At 43.7% G+C, this 20,143-nt stretch overlaps 1 protein-coding gene across 13 annotated transcripts in view; it reads right to left on the reverse strand.

Annotated features, from left to right (window-relative positions):
- The window catches only part of LPP (LIM domain containing preferred translocation partner in lipoma), a 321,092-nt gene that overhangs the window by 16,320 nt on the left and 284,629 nt on the right, over positions 1-20,143 (reverse strand). For all 13 annotated transcript variants that reach the window (XM_085232828.1, XM_085232827.1, XM_085232817.1 and 10 more), the window contains 2 exons: positions 2,628-2,806; positions 194-314 (listed from right to left, as the gene is read on the reverse strand). In XM_085232828.1, coding sequence (XP_085088954.1) covers positions 194-314; positions 2,628-2,806 — 300 coding nt within the window. The remainder of the gene's footprint in view (positions 1-193; positions 315-2,627; positions 2,807-20,143) is intronic.

The following is a 20,143-nucleotide window of genomic DNA, read 5'->3' on the forward strand; positions in this document are numbered from 1 at the left end:
CAAGGGACCTGATTTTCTTCTCATTTGCACTGATATAAATGAGGAAAAATTCCTTGCATGCTGAAGTCAGTGAAGTAATTTGACAGTAGAGACAGTGTTACAATAGAGTTCGCCTGTTGTGCATATAACACAAGGCACTGATGAAATTATACCAACCTTTGATTTCCCTCCTTCGTGCAGTCAGAATACTAACCTCACACCGGTAGCACTGGACATGGAAGTCGCGATCCAGGGCGACAATGCGTACAGTCTCCTCTTGTCCTGGGGCTGGCATGATGGGCTCCTTACACACTGAACATCTTGGTGCAAATTTCCTGAAAAGGAAGAGACACAGACTGTGGTGTCTTCACTACGCGATAGGACTGGCTTGACTCGGGGTCACTTCAGAGATGGAGAGGAGCACAAGCCTTTTCTTTCTATCTTGTCTTGTCCACCTTCTGCCTAATTTGCTATGTTCTGGTTTTGTACTCTGCAGCTGCCCATGAGAAGTGGTGATCTCTGCTCCCAGGCAAGTGCGCATCCATGGGAACATTTAGCCTGTGACGAGTCATTATTCGCTGTTTTGGTTCAAAACCTACGGGTACCAATTCCCTGGCAGCAGTTTCTCCTCACAAAAAAATAGAAACTTGTACCTACAGAATCTGCTGCTGTTTAATGAGAGCTGGGGTCACGGGCTACGCAGCGACAGAGGGCAAATGCTCGTGGCAAACATCAGAACACAAGGAGATCAAAGACTGTTCTCCTATGAAATGCCTAGGAAAGATTGATTCTGCCACCCAGTTTGTCACAGAAACCACCCCAGAATTAACTAGCTTAGAAAAAAAATTAAAATCTATCTGTACTAGGAATAAAGAAAAATATTAATTTCACTGGCAGCAGATGAAAGATGCCTGTGTAGCTGTGATCTAACAAAAAAATGAATTGATCAGTGGCTATAGCGAGCGCTCTGAAAAATAACTTACATGGATCATGATATGACCAGAGCTGTAATCGCAGTTAATTATATGCTGCTTCATGCAGGCACTTCCTTGTGCCATTTAGCTCAACTGTGGTGTTTAAAAATACTTCACCATTTCTCTGTCCAGGCCGCTGTGGGTAATTCATTATACGCCAAATATTAACTCCAGCGACCCAGAAATGACTCTTACAGATCTCAAGGGATGTGGATGCGCTTCTGCAGGCCCCAAGCTAAAGAGGTAGCTAAGAGACAGTGTGGACCTCAGGTACAGTTCTGTTATCAAAACAACGCACAAGATGTCGAGCACTCAACTTCCAGACCAGGAGGAGGGCATCACTGACCAATTAAAACGGGACTGGCCAAAGTGCTGCTAAACACATGGAAGCCTTAAGACATGCTGAACGTTCCATTAGCTCTTCTGCTGCTCCCATTATCTACCCACCTCACTCTTTCACTCAGCAATTTCATGTCCTTTGCCTGGACTGACAGCCTCCCACTTCCTGCTCTCAAAGCTGTAAGATCCAGATTTATTCACAGCCAAAGGACTTCAGCTCTTGTTCCCACTCTTTCTCCTGAAGGCTCCAGGACTTGGGGAAGAAGCAGTCTCTCCAAATCATAAGTGGGTTGGAAGGAAATCTTTCGGGAGCATGACTGATGCTTTAGCCTCACACTGGGCCTCTGCTCAGGACCAAATTTTATCTTACACATGACTGCTGGCACAAAAAAGCAAGACAGCACACAGCCGCCTCAGCACCTGTCAATTAACCCAACTTATCTGAGCTACAGGGAACGTCCTCATATTGGATTTTAGCATGCAAGTTGACGGTGGCTGCTTTCCGTTCTGTCAAGTCAGTCTTCTCTGAGCTTTCAGGCCCACACACTGATGTCACGAGGCTCAAATTAAGTCTACCCTCTTAGAAATTAAGAGATAAATGGTTGAGATGTAAACTCACATTTGTCAGTATTGATTTCCTCTTTTAATTGAGGGGTGTAACGTGTCTGTCTTTTCCATACAGTGGAAACATTTGTGCTCTGATTATATCTACATGTCTTCCTTAGATGTGATGATGGGGGTGGTAGCGTGGCAGCAACAGAACTGCCTTGAAACTATATCTTTCAACTTGTTTTAAATGGCAGGCTCACCATGAATTATTAGCAGGGCTGTATTTTTAGCAGCTTTAAAAAGCTAATTAGTAACCAGAAACAAGAGAAACTATGAGTGTCCTGTGGCCACCTAGATCCCTCTAGCTGGTAGGCAAACACCTGCCGAGTGCAACAGTACAGGACCTCTCTTAATTGCTCAGGTGGAAGAAAGGAAGAGACACTGATGTGGAAGCACTGGTACAGCCAAGGAGAAATGTGCACATGCTGAGCTCAGGGAAGGCAGGGAGGAGTGCAGAGCATTTTAAGTAGATGAGCACAGAGATTACCCATAAATTCGGATCTACACAAGACAGAGATCAAGCATTACCAGCCACTGACCAGTTAATCTTGTATGCCACACTATGCCTGATTGAAGCAAAGCTCTAACTACTTCGTAGAGTCTTCAGAGGAAGTGGCAGAGGGTTCATATCTTTCTGGACAGTCAGAGAGAATAAGGAATATTTTTAGGGACAAGAGAGAAAGACAAGAAACAAAGCAAGAGAGAGCAGAGCAGCTTGGGACATACTTATGGAAATCCTCGATGCAGTGGATGTTCCCACCAGCATCCACGGTGAAGGGAATCCCATCCAGGCTGCGATGGCACATGACGCAGGTGAAGCAGTGGGGATGGTAGGCCTTCCCGGTGGCTCGGAGGATCCTTTCCATGATGGGCTTCGCGCATACACTGCATTGCTCCAGTGTGTTCTGCAAACAAAACATACACAAGCAGGTGTGAGCTCCATCTCAGCAGGATGTTTTTAAAGTTTGGCTGGGCTGGAGGCTACTGCTACTCTACTTAGCAGCTTTAGCGCTTTCATTTCTTCTAGATAACTGCAGTACAATCAACAAAGAGCATGTTAACAGCATGGGGCCTGGATCAGGTCTTTAGTATTACGTGAAAATGCAAAGGTGTGTAATCCATGGGAGAAAAATCACAGCCTTCACTCAATGGCTCTGAGAAATGATCAGTGATGACCCAACAGGTGGATGTATCTGAGACACTGAAGCTTCTCTAGCCAAGAACACACGAAGAAGTTATGCAGCCTGAGTTTCTGCATGTTTACCTCCATACTGCCCAGTCTGAATTACTTTTTGCAGTTGAGTTATTAAACAAAACCTCCATGAAGCACAGTGCAAAGCTAGAGCTCACGCTCCTGGGGCTTTACAGAGACACCCTAACTACCCCACCCTAAGGAATCTTTATCTGTCTGGTAAGTAAGCCTTAATCTTCCTCTCCTAGCAGGAAAACTACTGTCAAGTTCTAGGAGTAAACAAGACAGTGCCAGGAACAACAGCATTGCATGGGCACGAGTTCAGGATGACTTCATGTGATCATTTATCTCTATCTCCCAATGTCTGAGATGATGACTAAAATGCTATTTCCAAAGCCACCCTCCTGGCCTTACAGGTATGCCAACCTCACAGGTGTGCCAGCCTGCTCCTGAAGCACTGGAGCCAATAAAACATCCTTCAAGTGGGCTACACTGAGCAATTCGTCTCATTTCAACTCTCACTCATCCCTGTAGTTGGTTATAGAAACACCAGAGTAGTTTTGCTCCAAACAGCTGCCCATGAGACACTCCAGCCCTTCTGACCCCAGGTGTGCAAGCTGCCATTTCAAACCAAGCACCCAAAACACATGTGCCATGAATCAAAGGTGCAAAACACATAAACACTACCAATAAATCTATGACAATGATTTGGGTCACTTCAGTGGAGCTTAGAAGAATGAATTTCACTCACTATCCTTGCTTGATGCATCTGGAGATATCAACTGTTATCAGTTAATGTTTGAATCTTGGATAAGGCAGAATACCTATGGTTATAATACTGATTATGGCTGAGATACATAGATATGAGGACAGGAAAGAAAGAACACATTTAATGGGACAGAAACAGAAAAAGCTGCTGAAAGGCAGATCATGTAGACAAACAAAGGAAGGCCGAAGTTCTTCTTTTTCCTCACACAACGAAATTCCCAGGGAAAATAGTACTTTGACTGACTACACTGTCATTGCTTCTTCGAGCCAATATTCTCAGGGGCAATATCCAGTTCTTACATGTACAGCCAAAATGTACTGTCAGGAGATGAATCACCCTCAGAAAGATTACTTCTACACTCACACATACGTATTGGATGTTATCTTTGGGCTGCAAATCACTGGTAAGATACGTATACACACAGGTTCATATCAGAAGATCAAAAAGATTGGTTCTGGAAAGCTTGATATGAAAAGTCCTGAATTGAAACCCATATGAGAACCGCCTAACACATTTGTAAAGAGAACGCCAGACTAGTACTGGTTTCAGCCTGGATTTTGCTTTATGATTTGTAATAATGGGCAGGAAAGAATTATTGCTGGCCTTTCTGTCTGGTTGCTGTCACCATCATTATCACTGTAACAGTAGCTGGTACGCCAGAAAAAGCAAGGTCAGTAATTTCACACTTGGAGGAATAACCTGGCAAATATACCATTGTGCTTTGCATAAGCAGATCACATCATCTCAGTCCATATCCCTGCTGCTTTCTCTGTACCATCATGGAAGGAACGTCGCATACCTGCAGATGCAGACTCATCACTCATAAAGCATCATCTATGACAACTTGCAACCAAGTCATTGCTTGCTTTGTTTCCAACAGCTGTCAACAACAGAGGCCAAGGGCAAATGAGAACGGGACAAAGAAAGCACAGCAGTTCCTCAGGACACGCTCCCAGCCTCCAGCAATTTCTGGCTTAGTGCTTCCTGAGCCACAGTTTGACCTCTCTGCTTAATAGCCTCGAGTGGATGCTCCTCCTATGAACTTTCCCAATAGTCTTCTGAATTCTGATAAACACTAAGCACCCACAACATAACCAGGAATTTCACAGCTTACTTGCATATGGAGAGCTGCTCTGCTGACAGCAAAGCTGAGCACAATCAGCCTGGTACAATGAGCAGAGCAGAAACCAGCAGCTGCGATCCATTCCCAAGCAGCTGGGGGAATGGCCTGGAAATGCTCTCACTACAGATCTAATGCAACTCCTACTTGCACATCTCAGAGAGACAGAGTTCAGGCTGCAAGGGATCATCCCAGCCATCTTGTCTGACATCTTGTGTGATGCTGGCTTCGGTGGGAGTTTTGCAGTGACCAGAACAGCAGGTAATCATGTTTCTGGATTATGCCTTCAGAAAACACAAGTCTTTGCTCCCAAATCGCTGCTCAGTTGCACCATTTGACATTTTCACAGCATGACAAGAGGTCTAAATTAACCAACTCTTGATTAAACCTTCTGTACAATCCAAAAATCAGACCTGAGAAATTAATTCTTTTCATCCTTCCAAGTCTGTACCGGTGAGGAAAAACAAAGTCATTAGATTCAGACTCCGGTTCACTCCCTGTCTGGGAGTGTATTTGCTTAAGCCTCATTCCCTGCTATATCCTTGGCTCAAACCCTTCTCTTCAAGGTGTTACCACACGATGCCAAAGGGAAAGCTTCCTCGACTCACACCCATTTGACATCAGGTTGCTGTAAGGCAGGATTTGGCCTGCGGAGCTAACAGGGTTTTCTTTGATTCTGTAATCAGGTTATCCCACATGCCTAAATGCAGCCCCAGCAGCTAACAACCTGCATAAAGGTATTTCTGCACATTATGAGAATGCCATCACTCTAGGATTTTAAGTTTGTTTCTCGATTTTGTTCTCTTTCACAGTTTAGCTAACTCTCCTAGCACCTCCTGGAAGTTTCAAGCCTTCACAAAGGCAAAAAAGATGAAGAAAAATAAAGCGATGGCACTGAGTTTTTCCTTTTCTCCTGAGCTGCCACTGTCAGCCCCAGGGTGCATCTGATGAGCTTACAGAGAACAGCAGAGTAAGGCATAGAGAAGAAAGATAAGAACCAGCTATGGAACACCAGACCTAGGCACTGTGGTCAATTCATGTCGTAAGAGCACAGCCCACAAATGCAGGATGGGCTGAGAGGGAAGTTTACCACATTTTCCCCATGTTTTGGCTAAGAGGCAGGCAAGTAGCCTTCCTTATTGAGACACTCCTGACTCCAAATCTAATTTCTGGAGGTTGGAAAAGAACAATTGACATAATGCATTTCAAAGTGGGAAGTTGGTCCCACATTAAAGACTGAGTGTGGGTCTAGGCCTCTTGTGAGCACAACTGCTCATCCACAGCAAAGATGTCACCTGGGGAGAATAATGAATCACGGAATTATAATGGGTGAAGGAGACCTCTAAGATCAACAAGTCCAATCCCAATTCATCCCACCATGCCCACTCACCACATCCCTCAGTGCTGCATCTCCACGGTTCTTGAACACTTCCAGGGACAGCAACTCCCCCACCTCCCTGGGCAGCCTGTGCCAGCGCATCACCATTCTTCCTGGAAATAATTTTTCCCTAATATCCAAGCTGAATGCACCCTAATGTATCTATAAAGAGAAATGAATCCAAGCAAAGATGCACTAAAACACAGGCAAAGAACAACTGAAGTGACCAAGATGCCCGTGAGCAGCTTGTGGGTAAAAACTTGCAGACTTAAATGCAGCCCTATCAACAACAGAGTGAACACATATTTGACATTAAGTGGTGAGGAAATTGTTGAAGAGTCTCCCTACAGCAACACTTGGCCCCTCTGAAACGGCAGACACCAAGGGGAGTTGCTCTGCAGATGGTGGGTTTAAACGTGGGAAACAAAGTGAGATTTCAGTCTGCTGGGAAACACTTCTGGGGCGCAAAAGCCATCAGAGACTGAAAGTGGGAAGTGGTTGAATCCCCTCTTGAAAACTTAACATCCCAGATGGAGAGCTGGCAAACAGCTTCAGGAACTGAGCTGTGGTGACAGGCAGGCAGCGTGCAGAGCATCCTGCTTTCCTAATGCTCTAGGTAATACCCCCAGGACCAAATGTTGGGTGACAGCAGTAACTCACAATATGGTGCAGCAGAAGGACCCTCCCACAATGACCTAGCAATGAATATAGAAGAAAAAACACAGAGATTACTCATTGCTTCTGATGTACTGGCAATTCATCTGGAGCGCTAATGAACATAACCTCTCCTGCACCGAGAACAGCAGACAGAGCAGAGCTCACACACAAAGACATGAGGATGGGCTAGCCTGTTTTGCTGGGAAAAGGGAGGTAAGTTGCTGGAATAAATTATATTGGCAACTCATGCACAGGGACATGAACTTGCTTTGTGAGCACTGCAGAAGAAACGTTTTTAGAGGGACTGCACAGAGGAGATAGTATTGGCTTCGGGAACCAAAAGTGAATGTTGAGCTAAAAACAGGCACACGGTCAACTGCTGTAGTTGAACTGTAACTTAGTAAAGTGTGGTAAGAGAATTGCTTTAAATCTTGTGACTCCATCCTTCATTTCCTCCAACTGTGAGGAGAGAGGAGCGGGAGACATTTTCCCCATCGTGGGATGAATTTTGAGGCTTGAAAATATTTCCATACTTAAATGAAGACAGTTAAGTGAAGACAGAACACTTTAATCTCAAAACGTCTGGTGAACGTATAAACCCCAAATTAGATCAGGTCAGTTGAAACACTGCACTTCAAATGGTTTCATTTAGGTTTTGGGTCTGCAACTATAGAGCTGGATTATAGGTTAAATATAAAGCAGACATCGGTGGAGGGGTTAAGTGTCAAGATGCAATTTCAACACTTTCAAGATCTTTTTTTTTTTTTCTCCCCATTTTTTTTCTAGAAAACAAACATTCAAGACCAAGACCCCATTTCCCTTCCCAGAGGTCCCAGCCATTCCCAGTGATTATCTGCCCATCTTTTTCCATAAATGAGTAGATCTTTGGTATAAATAAATAAATTAATTCACTAATGGCTGGCATGAAGTTCCCTCCTCCCCATTTGAGAATACCTGTGTGTGTGTGGGTTAACTTTTTCCCTAACCTTACCAGCTGGATACCAATGAGCAGTACCTGAGCTCTCCTGACCTTCCCCAGCTCTCAGAGCTGTAGGTGCTGCTGGCAGAAGCCCTGGAAGCCTCTTGGCTGAATCTCTGACATTTGGGCCACATTGCCCAGAACTGCATCAGTGTGTGCGTGGGGGGACAAAGAGACATGACCTGTCAGCCAGAAATACCCAGAAAAAAAGCCCCTAATTCAGCCACAGTGGTGAGCAGTGAGGGTACTCTTTAGGTGGTATAGTTTGTTTTGCTGGGAGAGGGGAGGGAAGATGCTGGAATAAATTACATTGGCAACCCTGCAACGCTACCAGTATGATGTGGGTCTGAGCCCAGCACACAGCTACCAACAACTACACAGTATACACTCAGGCCCTGCAGGCTGCTGTTTTCAGTGGCTTTCAAATAGTTCTTCCATTCGGCTCAGTTTTCAGTGGCTTTCCCAGCACAGTAGCAATACCACGGCTGGCACGCTTCCCCCTCTGCTGGAATCTGCTTTTCTTGTCAGGATCAACCCAATTCAGCTCTGTGTTTTTGGACACAGAGCAGTTGGAGGTGAATCTGGCACAGAGTTCTCTCAGCATACAGGGTGAAGGAGTCCCTTCTCCTTGCCCTGCAACTATTAGAGAAACACTAGATGTGTTTTTGTGGCTTGCATTAGTAGTAAAAATGACAAGAAGAAGCAATCAACTCCACAAACGTATAATAACATCAAGGCCACGATGAAAATGGAGCAGGGCTTAAGAAGAGCTCCACAAATGATTAGCAGATGTCAAAATACGCTCTACAATTGGTGGAAGAAGGACCTTCATTTGCTCTTGAAGAACATTGTCTTACCAAACATAGGTTGAGGGATGGATTTGCCATCATCTGAGCAAACCCAAGGTTGGAGAGGAGACCTAGGGAAGGCAGCTGCTGGATGCAGAGGGCTCACAGGCTGGCCACACTAACTGGGGTGAGATAGATCTGGAACAGCTCAGCCAGGGATCTGTCTGTTGCTCAACACTGTTTTACAGAAGTCCTGTGGCCATTTCCAATACCAACAAATTGAGACTGATGAAGGAACACCGGGGTTAACTGATCCGCTCTGCATTAGGCTCGGTGTCCAACCACAGCCACACTGACTCCTTCCAGCTAAAAATCCACAAGAAGCCTCATGTTGGAAATTACTTAATAGCTTTCTGGCGCTCAAAGCTACTCATCTTCTCTACATTCCTTGCCTTGACAACATTGAGATCTTTGTCACTTTAAAATGGCAGCATTTATAAACATAACAAATTAGGAACTCCTACTCTAAACTGGTGGGCTGGAAGATAAAATGCCTGATTTTGCTACTGCCTTTTCAACCAAGTAACTGTCAGAGGCAAGATGCTTCCAAGCACTTGAAAGCAACCTTAACAACAAGGATTTTGTTATATATCCTGATAATCAGCTCTCGTCCCTTCAGTAATTTTCCATCTGGTGAAGCCATGTTTCCAAACCTTCTCACATAAAAAACGAGGATACGCACATTCTTCATAGAACCAGAGCAGTGCATCATGTTAAGTATGATCACATCTAGGTGGTCATGTTACACCAGGACTGCACCAGGTTCAGCATACACCAACCAGTGTGCTGGAACAGGCTTTTGGAGTCCTGGAGAGATGAGCAGTGAGGCAACTGAAGGCGAGTCTCCTTGGCAGGGAGGGATGATCTGATAAGGTTGTTACCATCTCACATTTCTTCAGTCCAAGGAGATCCTGAGCTTACGACCAGACCTCTGGCCCTTGTTACAACCTGTTGCATAACACAATGCCTGGAGAAAGATGCTGATTTTCAAAGATTTGTAATTTGAAGGAAATCCCTCACAATCCCTCCCAGAAGGCCAGAGGTAAACAGTTTGTTCAAAGATTCAGCAGCTCAGGAGAACTGGCACGGAGCTGCCACCGAAATCCCTGGACTTGGCTGCAGCAGCAGCAATGCCTTGGCGGATTAGGACGGCTTCAGACCACCAGGGTCACAACGTAGAGATGAATCATCTGCTGGCTTTGCCCATTTCAAAGCCTGTCTGCAGCTAGTTTGAGAATCCATTGGAATTCTTTCTGAAGCTACCAAGGTTCACTCTACTGTAAAAAAATGGTGCTGCTCTATTAGCTCTGCTCCTCAGGGACAGGAAAAACACATTGCACATTTTGACAGCGTGCACTTTTACCTATTATTAACAACATGTCAGGTGACAGCACCTACAAGCCATAATCGCAGCACAGGACTCCATTGTACAAAGTGCTCCAGGGGATAAAGCAAAGCTGTTCCCTATGCCCAAGCGCTTACAGACTTTGCACTACAGATGTTACGCTGCTTGCCTTCCATGTTCTCACCATCAAATCCATCTATTCCCTCACAATATGATGTGTGTGACCTTGTATGCCACCCTGGGAGTTCTGCCTAAATAAGGATTGAAGGATCTGTCCCATTGTGATTCCTTTCTGCGCAGGCAACAGAATTGCATGCAGCTGGGAGATGTGGGAAACAGTGAGCAGATACACTCTGCTCCTTGTTTAGATACAATTGTGGACAACACAGAGATTTAAAGCTTAATTAGCAGCACTGAGGAAGCTGCTAGAGAGGCATTTCAAACCACTTGCAGTTTAAACTGATTAGAACTTTGTGAAAACAAAACAAAACAAAAACGGTGTAGCAAATCGTTAGGCCAAAATCCAAGACAAACTGAACCGCATCAAAGGAAAAACAAAGAGGTTGCTATCAGCAAGAAGTGGGCTCTTTTCTTCTTCTTTTTTTCTTTTTTGGTAGAGAATTTAATTTCATAGCCTTTAATAAACCTGACTCTCCAATCCAAGCTTGCCACTCTGGCAAAGAGCTTAACCAAAATAACACTGGAACTCATAGCTGGCAGACTGAAGAGACTATAAATTGGTCAAATCTGGGTGGAATACAAAAAAAATCCAAAATTCCATTCAATCTTCCTGTTTTAGAATTTTGATGTAACTGACCATTGACATGGAAATGTTATCTTGACCTTAACTGCTAAAGCTGACTTGCAGAGGAAAAAATGACTGACTCTGTGACATTTTGGTGGTTATTTATAGTTCCCCTCACTCTCCTCGTTCTTGATATTTTTACATTAGAAATGAGTTCTTGCCTGCCATGCTTTTCCTGAAGGACTGAATTTGTGACATAAAAACCATCAAGAAAACGGAATCTCGTTGATTAACACAGAAGTCAAATTTTAGTTGAACCTGTTTCTCTCAGTAAGCCATCATCCAGCAAAGATGAGCTTTTTTTGGTTACAGATTGAACACCACCAGCCTTTTAACTACAGCCTACTTAAAGCTGGCATTTTATGCCTCCCCTGCTCTCCAGAAGAGATTTCCTGGGGGAAAAAAAAAAAAAAAAGAACAAAAAAACCCAAAGCAAAACAAAACAAAAAAACACCACCACAAAACCAAGAGAAAAGAGGAGTACTGTTGGACAGACAAGGTATTTCTAAAGTAGTTAAAAATCATAAATTAAGAAAAGAAAAAAAAAAAAAAAAGGCAGAATCCTTCTCTTCACTCCTCCTGCCCCATCCCTGGAGGTGCCCGAGGCCAGCCACATTGGTTGGGCACTGGGCAGCTTGATTTGGTGGAAGGCAGCCAGCCCACAGCAGGGGTTGGAGCTCAATGATCATTAAGGTCCTTTCCAACTCAAGCCATTCTATGATTCCTTTCTATGATTCTAAAAAAACTCACCTTCTTCAGCTACAAGGAAAGGCACACAATTCATTTTCTCCAGCTTACTTCAAGTCATAAAGAAGAGCAGGTCTAAGGGGTTTGTAATAACTACCTAAAGGTCAGTATTTCAGCTGAATATCCATTTCAAGCTACTTCCACAAAGAGGATGCAAACCTTCTTGTGCTCCTCCTCTCCCCTCAGTCACAAAGTCATGTTTTCTAGTGGCATGAGAAGAGCCATGCGAAGTAAGGATGGCTGGCTTCTGTCCTTGGGCGTCTGTCCTTGAGTGATTGTTTCATCTCATTATTTTCCATCTCTCTACCTCACATAATCTGCAGAGTGGGCTTAGTCTGACACTGGAAAGCTTGTGATGCTCTGACAGAAGTAATGTCACTATTATGAATACCAAAGCTGGCATCTAGAACTACCAAGAAGTAAACAAGTCTCTAAACCAAGCCAAACTAAAAATAAGCCAAAAGGTAATGAGATTTGCACAAAATTTCAGAGAACTTTCAACAAAATGCTTTCTGAGTGCAAGATATTTTTTTCAGTGCATACATGTGAGTTGTGAAATACAGGTCATGGCAACAGTTCAGCATAAAAATAGCTGCTTTTAATAGATAACATAATTCAATATAAAGCTTGGAAAAAGAACCAACAGAACTCTCTGTGCACTTGGATGCTGCAGCTACCTGGTCTAACAGAGGGAATATGATTCTCCCAAATCCCTAATGGGTTTCTTAAAGAGCTGCCAAATGCATTTAAGTCCCTGATGCGAAGAGAGAACATGCTGGAGCCTGTAGGGCAATGGGAGACTTACTCGTGCCTGGAAGGCAAGGGCTGAAACTTTAGAAGGTCCTCTGAGGTCCGAAGTGAAGGAAAAGGTAGTTACTTAATTCCTAAAGAAACTGTCAGTGAAATGCATATTTTAAAGACTTTGGCAGAACACTGGGCAGGGATCACTGGCAACTAGCATTGTACATTGCCAAGGATAAGAACAAGAAGAAACTCTTTGGACTGTGAACTGAGTGTCTGCATTCTTTCCCCCATGTGCTGAAGGGACCAGGACCTTTTTTTGGCCAGGATTTCGTCAGAGGCTTGAACTGTGCTATCCCCTGGAGCGACACCCATTCTTCTGTCTAGAGTCAGATTCTAATTAGAAATAACTACAGCTGCTGAGTAAGTCCAGGGTCAAATATATTCCCTAGCAGGTACTGGAATTATTTTTAGATGTAATGACATCCCTAATTCTTTTCATTCAGGTGACCTGGATGCTTGCTTCAGTTCCTCGTCTGGAGAAGCAAGTTTGAGCTGCCTGCTGAGATAAGAGAAATAGAGGAGGAAGGGATACAAAAAGGGAAATGGAGACAACTATATAAGTAGAATCCAGACAAGGGATGGAACACATAAGAGAACTTCCAACAGACATCTACAGTGAGATGTGAGAAAAGTGAAAGTCTGCCTGGCTTCTAGCTGGAGACTGATGTTCATTCATCCATTCCCTCCTTCCCCTCCATTACAGAATGTTCTCAATCAGAGAAAAATATAGAGATATAGACATCAGCACCTCTGCAACTGCAGCCCATTTCTGCCATTACTTAACTGCTGTGGCCATCATTGACAGCCAACTAGACATAGGATTGGAAGAAAAAAGATGATGAATAATTCCTTTCAACCTTCAAACTGATACCTTCACTACAGGACAGATCCTCTGCGTCATCTCTGGAATGACATGTGAAAAGTAAGTTGGAGGCTTTGGATACTCCTCTGCTCAAGATATGGGGTGGCACTGCTGGGCAGAAACTTTCTTGTAGCACAATTGCTAACCTAGTTTATCTGTCCTCTTGGTACTGTTCTTTTACTCTCTAACTGGAAAAAATTAAGGTTTCTTGTGGAAAAAGAAAAAAAAAAAAAAAAAGAAGCTGCCTTATTTTGGACAGACAACATGGAGACTTGGACACAAACCCTGGATGGCAAAACCGTCGGAATGCAAATAAAAACGGGCTCTGTGATTTGCCATCGAGAGCAGATGGACATGTCTGAGTAGGTGGTAATTCTCTGGTGTCAGCAGGGTTAGTCAAGGATGTTCGCTCTTTCCTTTTCATCACCACAAGAAATTCTGGATTAATTTGGAATATGAAGGACATTGGTCTGAACTGTCGGTAAGGTTTATGTCAGAGCAGAGCAGACTGAAAATCAAGCTGACAGCTGGCATTTCTTTACCAGGTCTTTTACATCACTTGAAGAGGCTGCCCTGTGTATTATTTAAAGTTGAAAAGCACAGCCACTGAACACTGTGCCAGTCAGCTAACTGTCAGCTCCTAATAGATACTAACCAGATTACTCTTTAGTTTGTGAAAGCAACACCATGAAAGGCTTTCTGCCAAGTATTACATTAAAAAAAGAAACAACGGTTGAGAAAACGCAGTAAACCCCAAAGGTGAATGAAGCTTTTGAAAAGAAGAGATTCACTTGGGCACAGGCAGCAATAACACAAACTCCAGTCTTGTGACAGTGCTCGAGCATCAACAAGCAAAACACAGCAACAGAAGAAACAACTCGTTCAGCCTCACTGTTTTCCTAGTGACACAGTTACATAAGGAATGTACATTTATATAAACACACCGAATGTATAATAAATATTATATAATGTGCCCATTCTCCAGTCAATAGCATCTTCTCAGCGTAAGGACTTTTGTGCTACAATCACAGTGCCTATGGAATATAGGGAAAAATAATATTATTCTGGGATCATCCTGTTCTGTAACCATTCTGTTCTGTTATGGGGATATTCTTTCCACAACAGTGGAAAATAAAGTGCTCTGGTACTTCATACATTGTTTAAAAGGTCTGAGATCTTCCACAGTCACCTGCACCAGTAGTTGTTTCTTATTAGCTGCTGAATTACTCATTTCCATCCTAAATTACGTTACTTCCAACTTTCCTTTCAGAAGGCCAGAAATTGCTTTTTTCCCTGCAAGAACTTCTGAACACCCAAACCAATCTGCTCCTTGACTTCTGCCAAGCATCCATATGGGCCGTATCTTTCCATTGCTGATGGTTTAATGGATCTACTAGAAACAACAGAAGAAGGGGCATTCTTCACCATCTTCTGTGAATCAGGTTCATGTGCAAGACAGGATGGTAGTAGCATGTAGCTCATGTATCTGAGCAACCCAGCTACCAGCTAACACAAGCAATACAAATGAGCACTGGTGATCTCCTGATGAAATAAACATTTTGTTGTTGGTACCACACTAACCTTACCGGGCAAAAAGATCCCTCCCTGCCTGCACTACCATGCCATCTTCCAAAGAGATGAGTGAAAAGGACAGAAGGGCTGGGAGTGTTGATGAAGGGAGAGCTAGGAAGTGATCCAAGATTTTACGAGCCATCCACTTTTTCCGGGTTTGCTGTTAGGGCAGCTTAGCCCAACTCCGTCCTACCTGTAAGCTTTCCTATGGAAAACTTCATGTTGGCTTCCTCATATGCAACATCAGTCCAGCAAGCATCTTCCTGCCAGCTCTGCAAGGGCAGCTAAGGAGTCTTGCTGGAAATCTGGCCCCAGAGAGAAACAGCAATGGAAAGCAGCCATTTCAGAAGCACATTATTAAGCCATCAGACCAGTAGCTACAGGATCCCCATGGAAAAGTTGATCCAGGCACTTTGTATAATTACTTGAGCCCTCCCAGAGTCATTTATTCCCCTTTGTGGTTGGCAGGGAAAGTCAATATCTTCTCAAGCTGCAAAGTCATAGGGTTTTTTTTTTTTTTAAGAAGCCCAGTTTGTAGGTGAAGACATTCCTCTTAGCAAAATCTTTGCTTAAGTACACTGCTTAGGACTGATCCAGGCTTTTCACAGAACTAATGCTGTGAGCTCAGATGAGTGTGGCACGCAGGCAGGTTTATGCTTTCCATTTCCTTTCCCTACTTATGTTTTAACACTCACATTTTAGATGAAGAAGAATAAAAATAGCTTAATTGTACATATTGCCTACAGTACTGCTGGACTCCACCTGTGGGAAGGAACTGGAATTTAGATTTTATTAAAGTTGCACATGTTTCCAGGAGGTTGCTAATTATCCTGCGTGTTTTATACAGTATTTCTGGCTCCAGGGTCTCTCTGTACTCTTCTGAAAGAAACCCAACACAAAAATATTTGAGCTAAGATCTGGAATGCGTGACTGAAAACCAGGCACTCACTCCAGGGTTCATCTGACCCCACATATCCTTGTTCTTACCAAGCTTTGGAAATCGCTTTGAGATGTGCTGTTGAGAAAATACTGCCTGGATACCAAAGACCTGTCTTTCCAATTTAATTCTCCGGCTTCCATGCACTTTGAACTCCACTGTTTGTCTGGCATGCCTAGGATTACAGCTGAGTGTAGAACTGATCTTTTCAAGGCCTTAAGTGTGAAGTAATTCACGTTGGATACAACTTGCCTTTTAACTACCAATCACTCACAGTCACACAAAGCAAAGTGTCCTCAGGGATGGGGTGTTCTACATTTTAGGGTGGTTAATTTGAGTTGTCTTGTCTTAAAGACGTTTTATGCCTCTAGCTTGAGTTGGTGTATATTCAGCATCTCAGAAAAAAATAAAAACAAAGTAGTCTCTCACGGACAAGACAAACCACAACATGGCCGGAAAGAAAGCCTATTTATGAAACCATCAGCCTTTACCTCTTCTGACCTAGATGGCTGACCACTCCAAGCACCTCCTCTGTAAGCATCTCTCTCGGGCTTCTCAAAACAAAGGCAGGCAAATCCCCAGTGGCCACAAATCACCATTATTCAGTGCTATCAGTTGGATTTACTAACATCTGGCCCTGCCATGGCAAAGGTCTAGCAGGAGGAACGTGTTAGTTAGTACCACACTCGGGACACAGGGACTCTGCCAGCATACAATATGCATGCTTCCCATCTTCCAACCATGCCTAGGCTTCTCTGCTCTCTTCCCAGAAGATGACTAAAAGAAATCAAAACAAGACATTGCCTCTTCTACCCCCAAACTCAGTTTGTGAGGTCCTTGGCACCCTCACAGCATTGTTTCCGTGCAGAATCCCTGGCAACTGGTCCACTTAGAACTTCTAGTGCTTTACAGGTTTAACATCAGCAAGCTGAGCTTCTTGACAGAAATCATCTAATGTGAGGTCCTGTTTATCACAGACCGGAACCATCACCCCAAATCCAGCAAAAATTCAGTAAGTGCTGTTGAACTACATCAGGACTTCCACGACAGCATCCAGACCTAATCTGAAGACATCAAGAGATGAAGACTTATCACTTACCACTCTATTGTACCACTAATAATTAGTCATACTGTTAAAACTATCGGTCTCGTTTCTACTATGAGTTGGCTACTGTTTCCACCATTGTTCTGCCTTTCACCAGTATAAAAAGTTTATTAGACAGTACTTTCTTCTCCTTATACATCACATCACCTCTGGAAATTTAAATAGTCTGAATTCACTTTAAATTACTTTTTTCTCCCACCTTTAACTCCTTTTTTCACCTTCTCTAGTTTTCTGTATCCTTGTAAGGAACAGACAGCAGACTAGATAGGGAGTTCCACTTCTCTCTTTCCCCAGTACTGAACTTGGATGTAAAACCAGTCTTCCATTTACTCTTTCCCAGCCTTTTCAAGCAGCCCTTTTAGAAGGGTTGATATCAGGAATGCTTCCTTAGGTGGCTGTAGAGAGAGCTCTGCTCCTTCCTAAGGAAGGAAGGCACTTTGCAGGATGAGTCTCCACCTGTAGATAGAGCTGGTGTACCAGAAGATGATGGCTTAGCCCCTGCATGAATAGATGGCCTCACAGTTGGGTGTATTAAGCCATTATCTAAGTCCAAGATGTTCACCATTCCGTGCCTCTCTATTCCATTATTCTGACATCTTACTAACCCACTGTTTTTTTCTTTTAAATTAGCAGGTTTTTTTTCCCCTCCTTCTTTGTTGTTACCAACAGATAAGTCTGATAATACTCAATACTTATCAGCTCTGTAGCTCAGCACCAGAAAGCTGTTTGTCATGTTCTTTCACAGGGGCTCTTTAGTAGGAGCACTCCTTGAGGCCCCAAAAACATGGCTGGGGGACAGATGCCTGGCTACTGCCCAAGCTGCCTGGCTACTGTCATAGGGAGTCACAAGCAGAAGCCACTTAAAAGCTGCGTGATTTAATGGCATTTCAAGGTTTGTATAAATTGAGGTAGTTACTTCTCACATGAAATAAAAACTTCAGTGCATAAAAAGTTTTGCAGAATGATTTAAGTACAGCTGCAACAGGAAGGAAAAGAATTCCCTCCTGAAAAAATCCCTGGAAAACAAAGAAATGTACATTTCTCACTATTATGCAGTAACTTTCATGAACTCGTAGGTCAGCATGTCTGAATGACAGCATTTTCAGAGCTACTGGTCAAACTTACTTCTGCAACAAAGAAAAGATTTGAAACCACCAGGCAGATGATCCTAGGACTGGAAGGATGAGAGCACTTGGAGACTGATTATCCAATACAAAAGAAAAGTACATTCCCAAGGCCAGACCTTTCTCAAACAGAACTAGAATGAGAGAAAAAGATAGGAAGATCCCCAGGGAGAGAGATGGGAAGCATCTGTCACAGCTGATACAGAGGAATGGGAACCACTGAAATTAATCTAAGTCTAAGGGAGTTTCAAGCATATGCAACTCCATTTCTGTATGCTGCTGTGTTATAAACCCTTTTAATTATTCAGTGTCTTCCAGACGTTACACTTATAAGCTGTAACTGTAACTCAGTTTGAGTTAATGGTGATGATACCATACAAAGGTACTTAAAACCAGAGTACCAAGGGACCAGAGATGCCCTCTGTCAGTAATACTCCCGAGATGAGAATGTTTCCCCAAGCTGCTCTGACTAGATTAGGGGAGAGCAACGTGTAGAACATAAGTCCAGCTAGGAGAAGCTCCCAGCACCCCGGGATCATGGCCATCATCAGCTAAGCACTATAAAGTAATTCCAAGCACACCTCAATGAATAAATCATTAACATCAAATCATTTCTCACAGAGGAGAAACTGAGGCAGTGTAAAACAACTGAAACTAGGTAAAAATCAGATATAAGGAGTAGGTTGCCCAGAGGAGCTGTAGATGTACCATCCCTGGAGGCGCTCAAGGCCAGGCTGGATGGTGCCCTGGGCAACCTGATCTGGTGGAGGGCAACAAGCCCAAGGCAGGGGGTTGGAGCTTGACAACATTTGAAGTCTCTTCCAACTTAAGCCATCCTATGATTCTATAAGACAGTAGCAGAATTCAAAGTAGGAGAATGGGACATGAGATACGGACTCAGAATCACATTCAAATAGCTTAGCTTCAGCTACTTTAAGTCAACCAGCATTTCCACCTCCTTCCTCCTTGTCCAGGAGGCTCTCAAGCAGCACTGGCAGGCTTAAGGTTGGCCAAAGACTTACTCAGTCACAGACCTGGGAGCTGAGGGAAGCACCAAGAGGGATGACTGGTGGGCACATGAATGGATGTAATAATGCTCAGGGCTAGGCGGAACACAGAGCAGAAGGAAAAAAAGTCATTTCCCAGCTGCTCCCCAGAGTGCAGACGTTACAATGTATATGAGATGACTTGAGCACCAGGAAGGCTCATTCCACCTATATGGACAGAAAACTTCACTTGAATACATCTCCAGCAGCCTGATCACGCCTTCCAAAGAACTGGTGCTCACAGTGAGACAGCTTACCTCCTCCACATCCACCCTGCACAAGATAAAAGCAGCAACACTTACCCGTGCTGGGACCTCTGCTCTAATTCTGCCCATGAGGCACAAGAAATTCCTTCTTCTGACAGCCTTATGAATGGCTGGTTACTTCACATTTTCCTCCCCCCTTCCCACAGGAGCTGCCATTTGGCACATACAGGTGGCACATATTGGCTGCATGTGCAATTGGGCTCTGTGAATCCCATGTAGGAACGTGCTAGTTCAGAATGACAGAGTTGGACCCCCTATTTTTCAAGTCTTTGGCAAGGATTTCAGAGAGCAGGGCAGCCTCCACCCTCTGTTTTCATATGCCAGGATATTTTCCAAAACAGCTTGTGCTTTAGATCCTGTGAGCTTTTGGTTTTTTTGTTTTGTTTTTTTTTTTTTTAAAAAGACATTTTTCACCCAAAGCTGTCTGGAAAAGAAATATATTTACAGAAAGGGCAGCTGCACCTTGCACATATGCACAGCTGAAGATCTTTTATGCAAGATCCCCCCGACCATGTGGAGAGCTGTTAAGATGTCAGATCATGGTTTGTTGCTCTCAGGGAAGCTGCTGCAGCACTCAGTCAGAACAAGTTTACGTCTTGGAGGAATTAATTTGTCTGAATAATGTCATCCTGGTTAAACAAAATGTTAGGGAAAATATTGCAGCGTTTTGGTGCATCTCCTTGAAC

This window comes from Meleagris gallopavo, chromosome 11, assembly GCF_905368555.1.
Source record: "Meleagris gallopavo chromosome 11, MGAL_WU_HG_1.1, whole genome shotgun sequence".
NCBI lineage: Eukaryota > Metazoa > Chordata > Aves > Galliformes > Phasianidae > Meleagris > Meleagris gallopavo.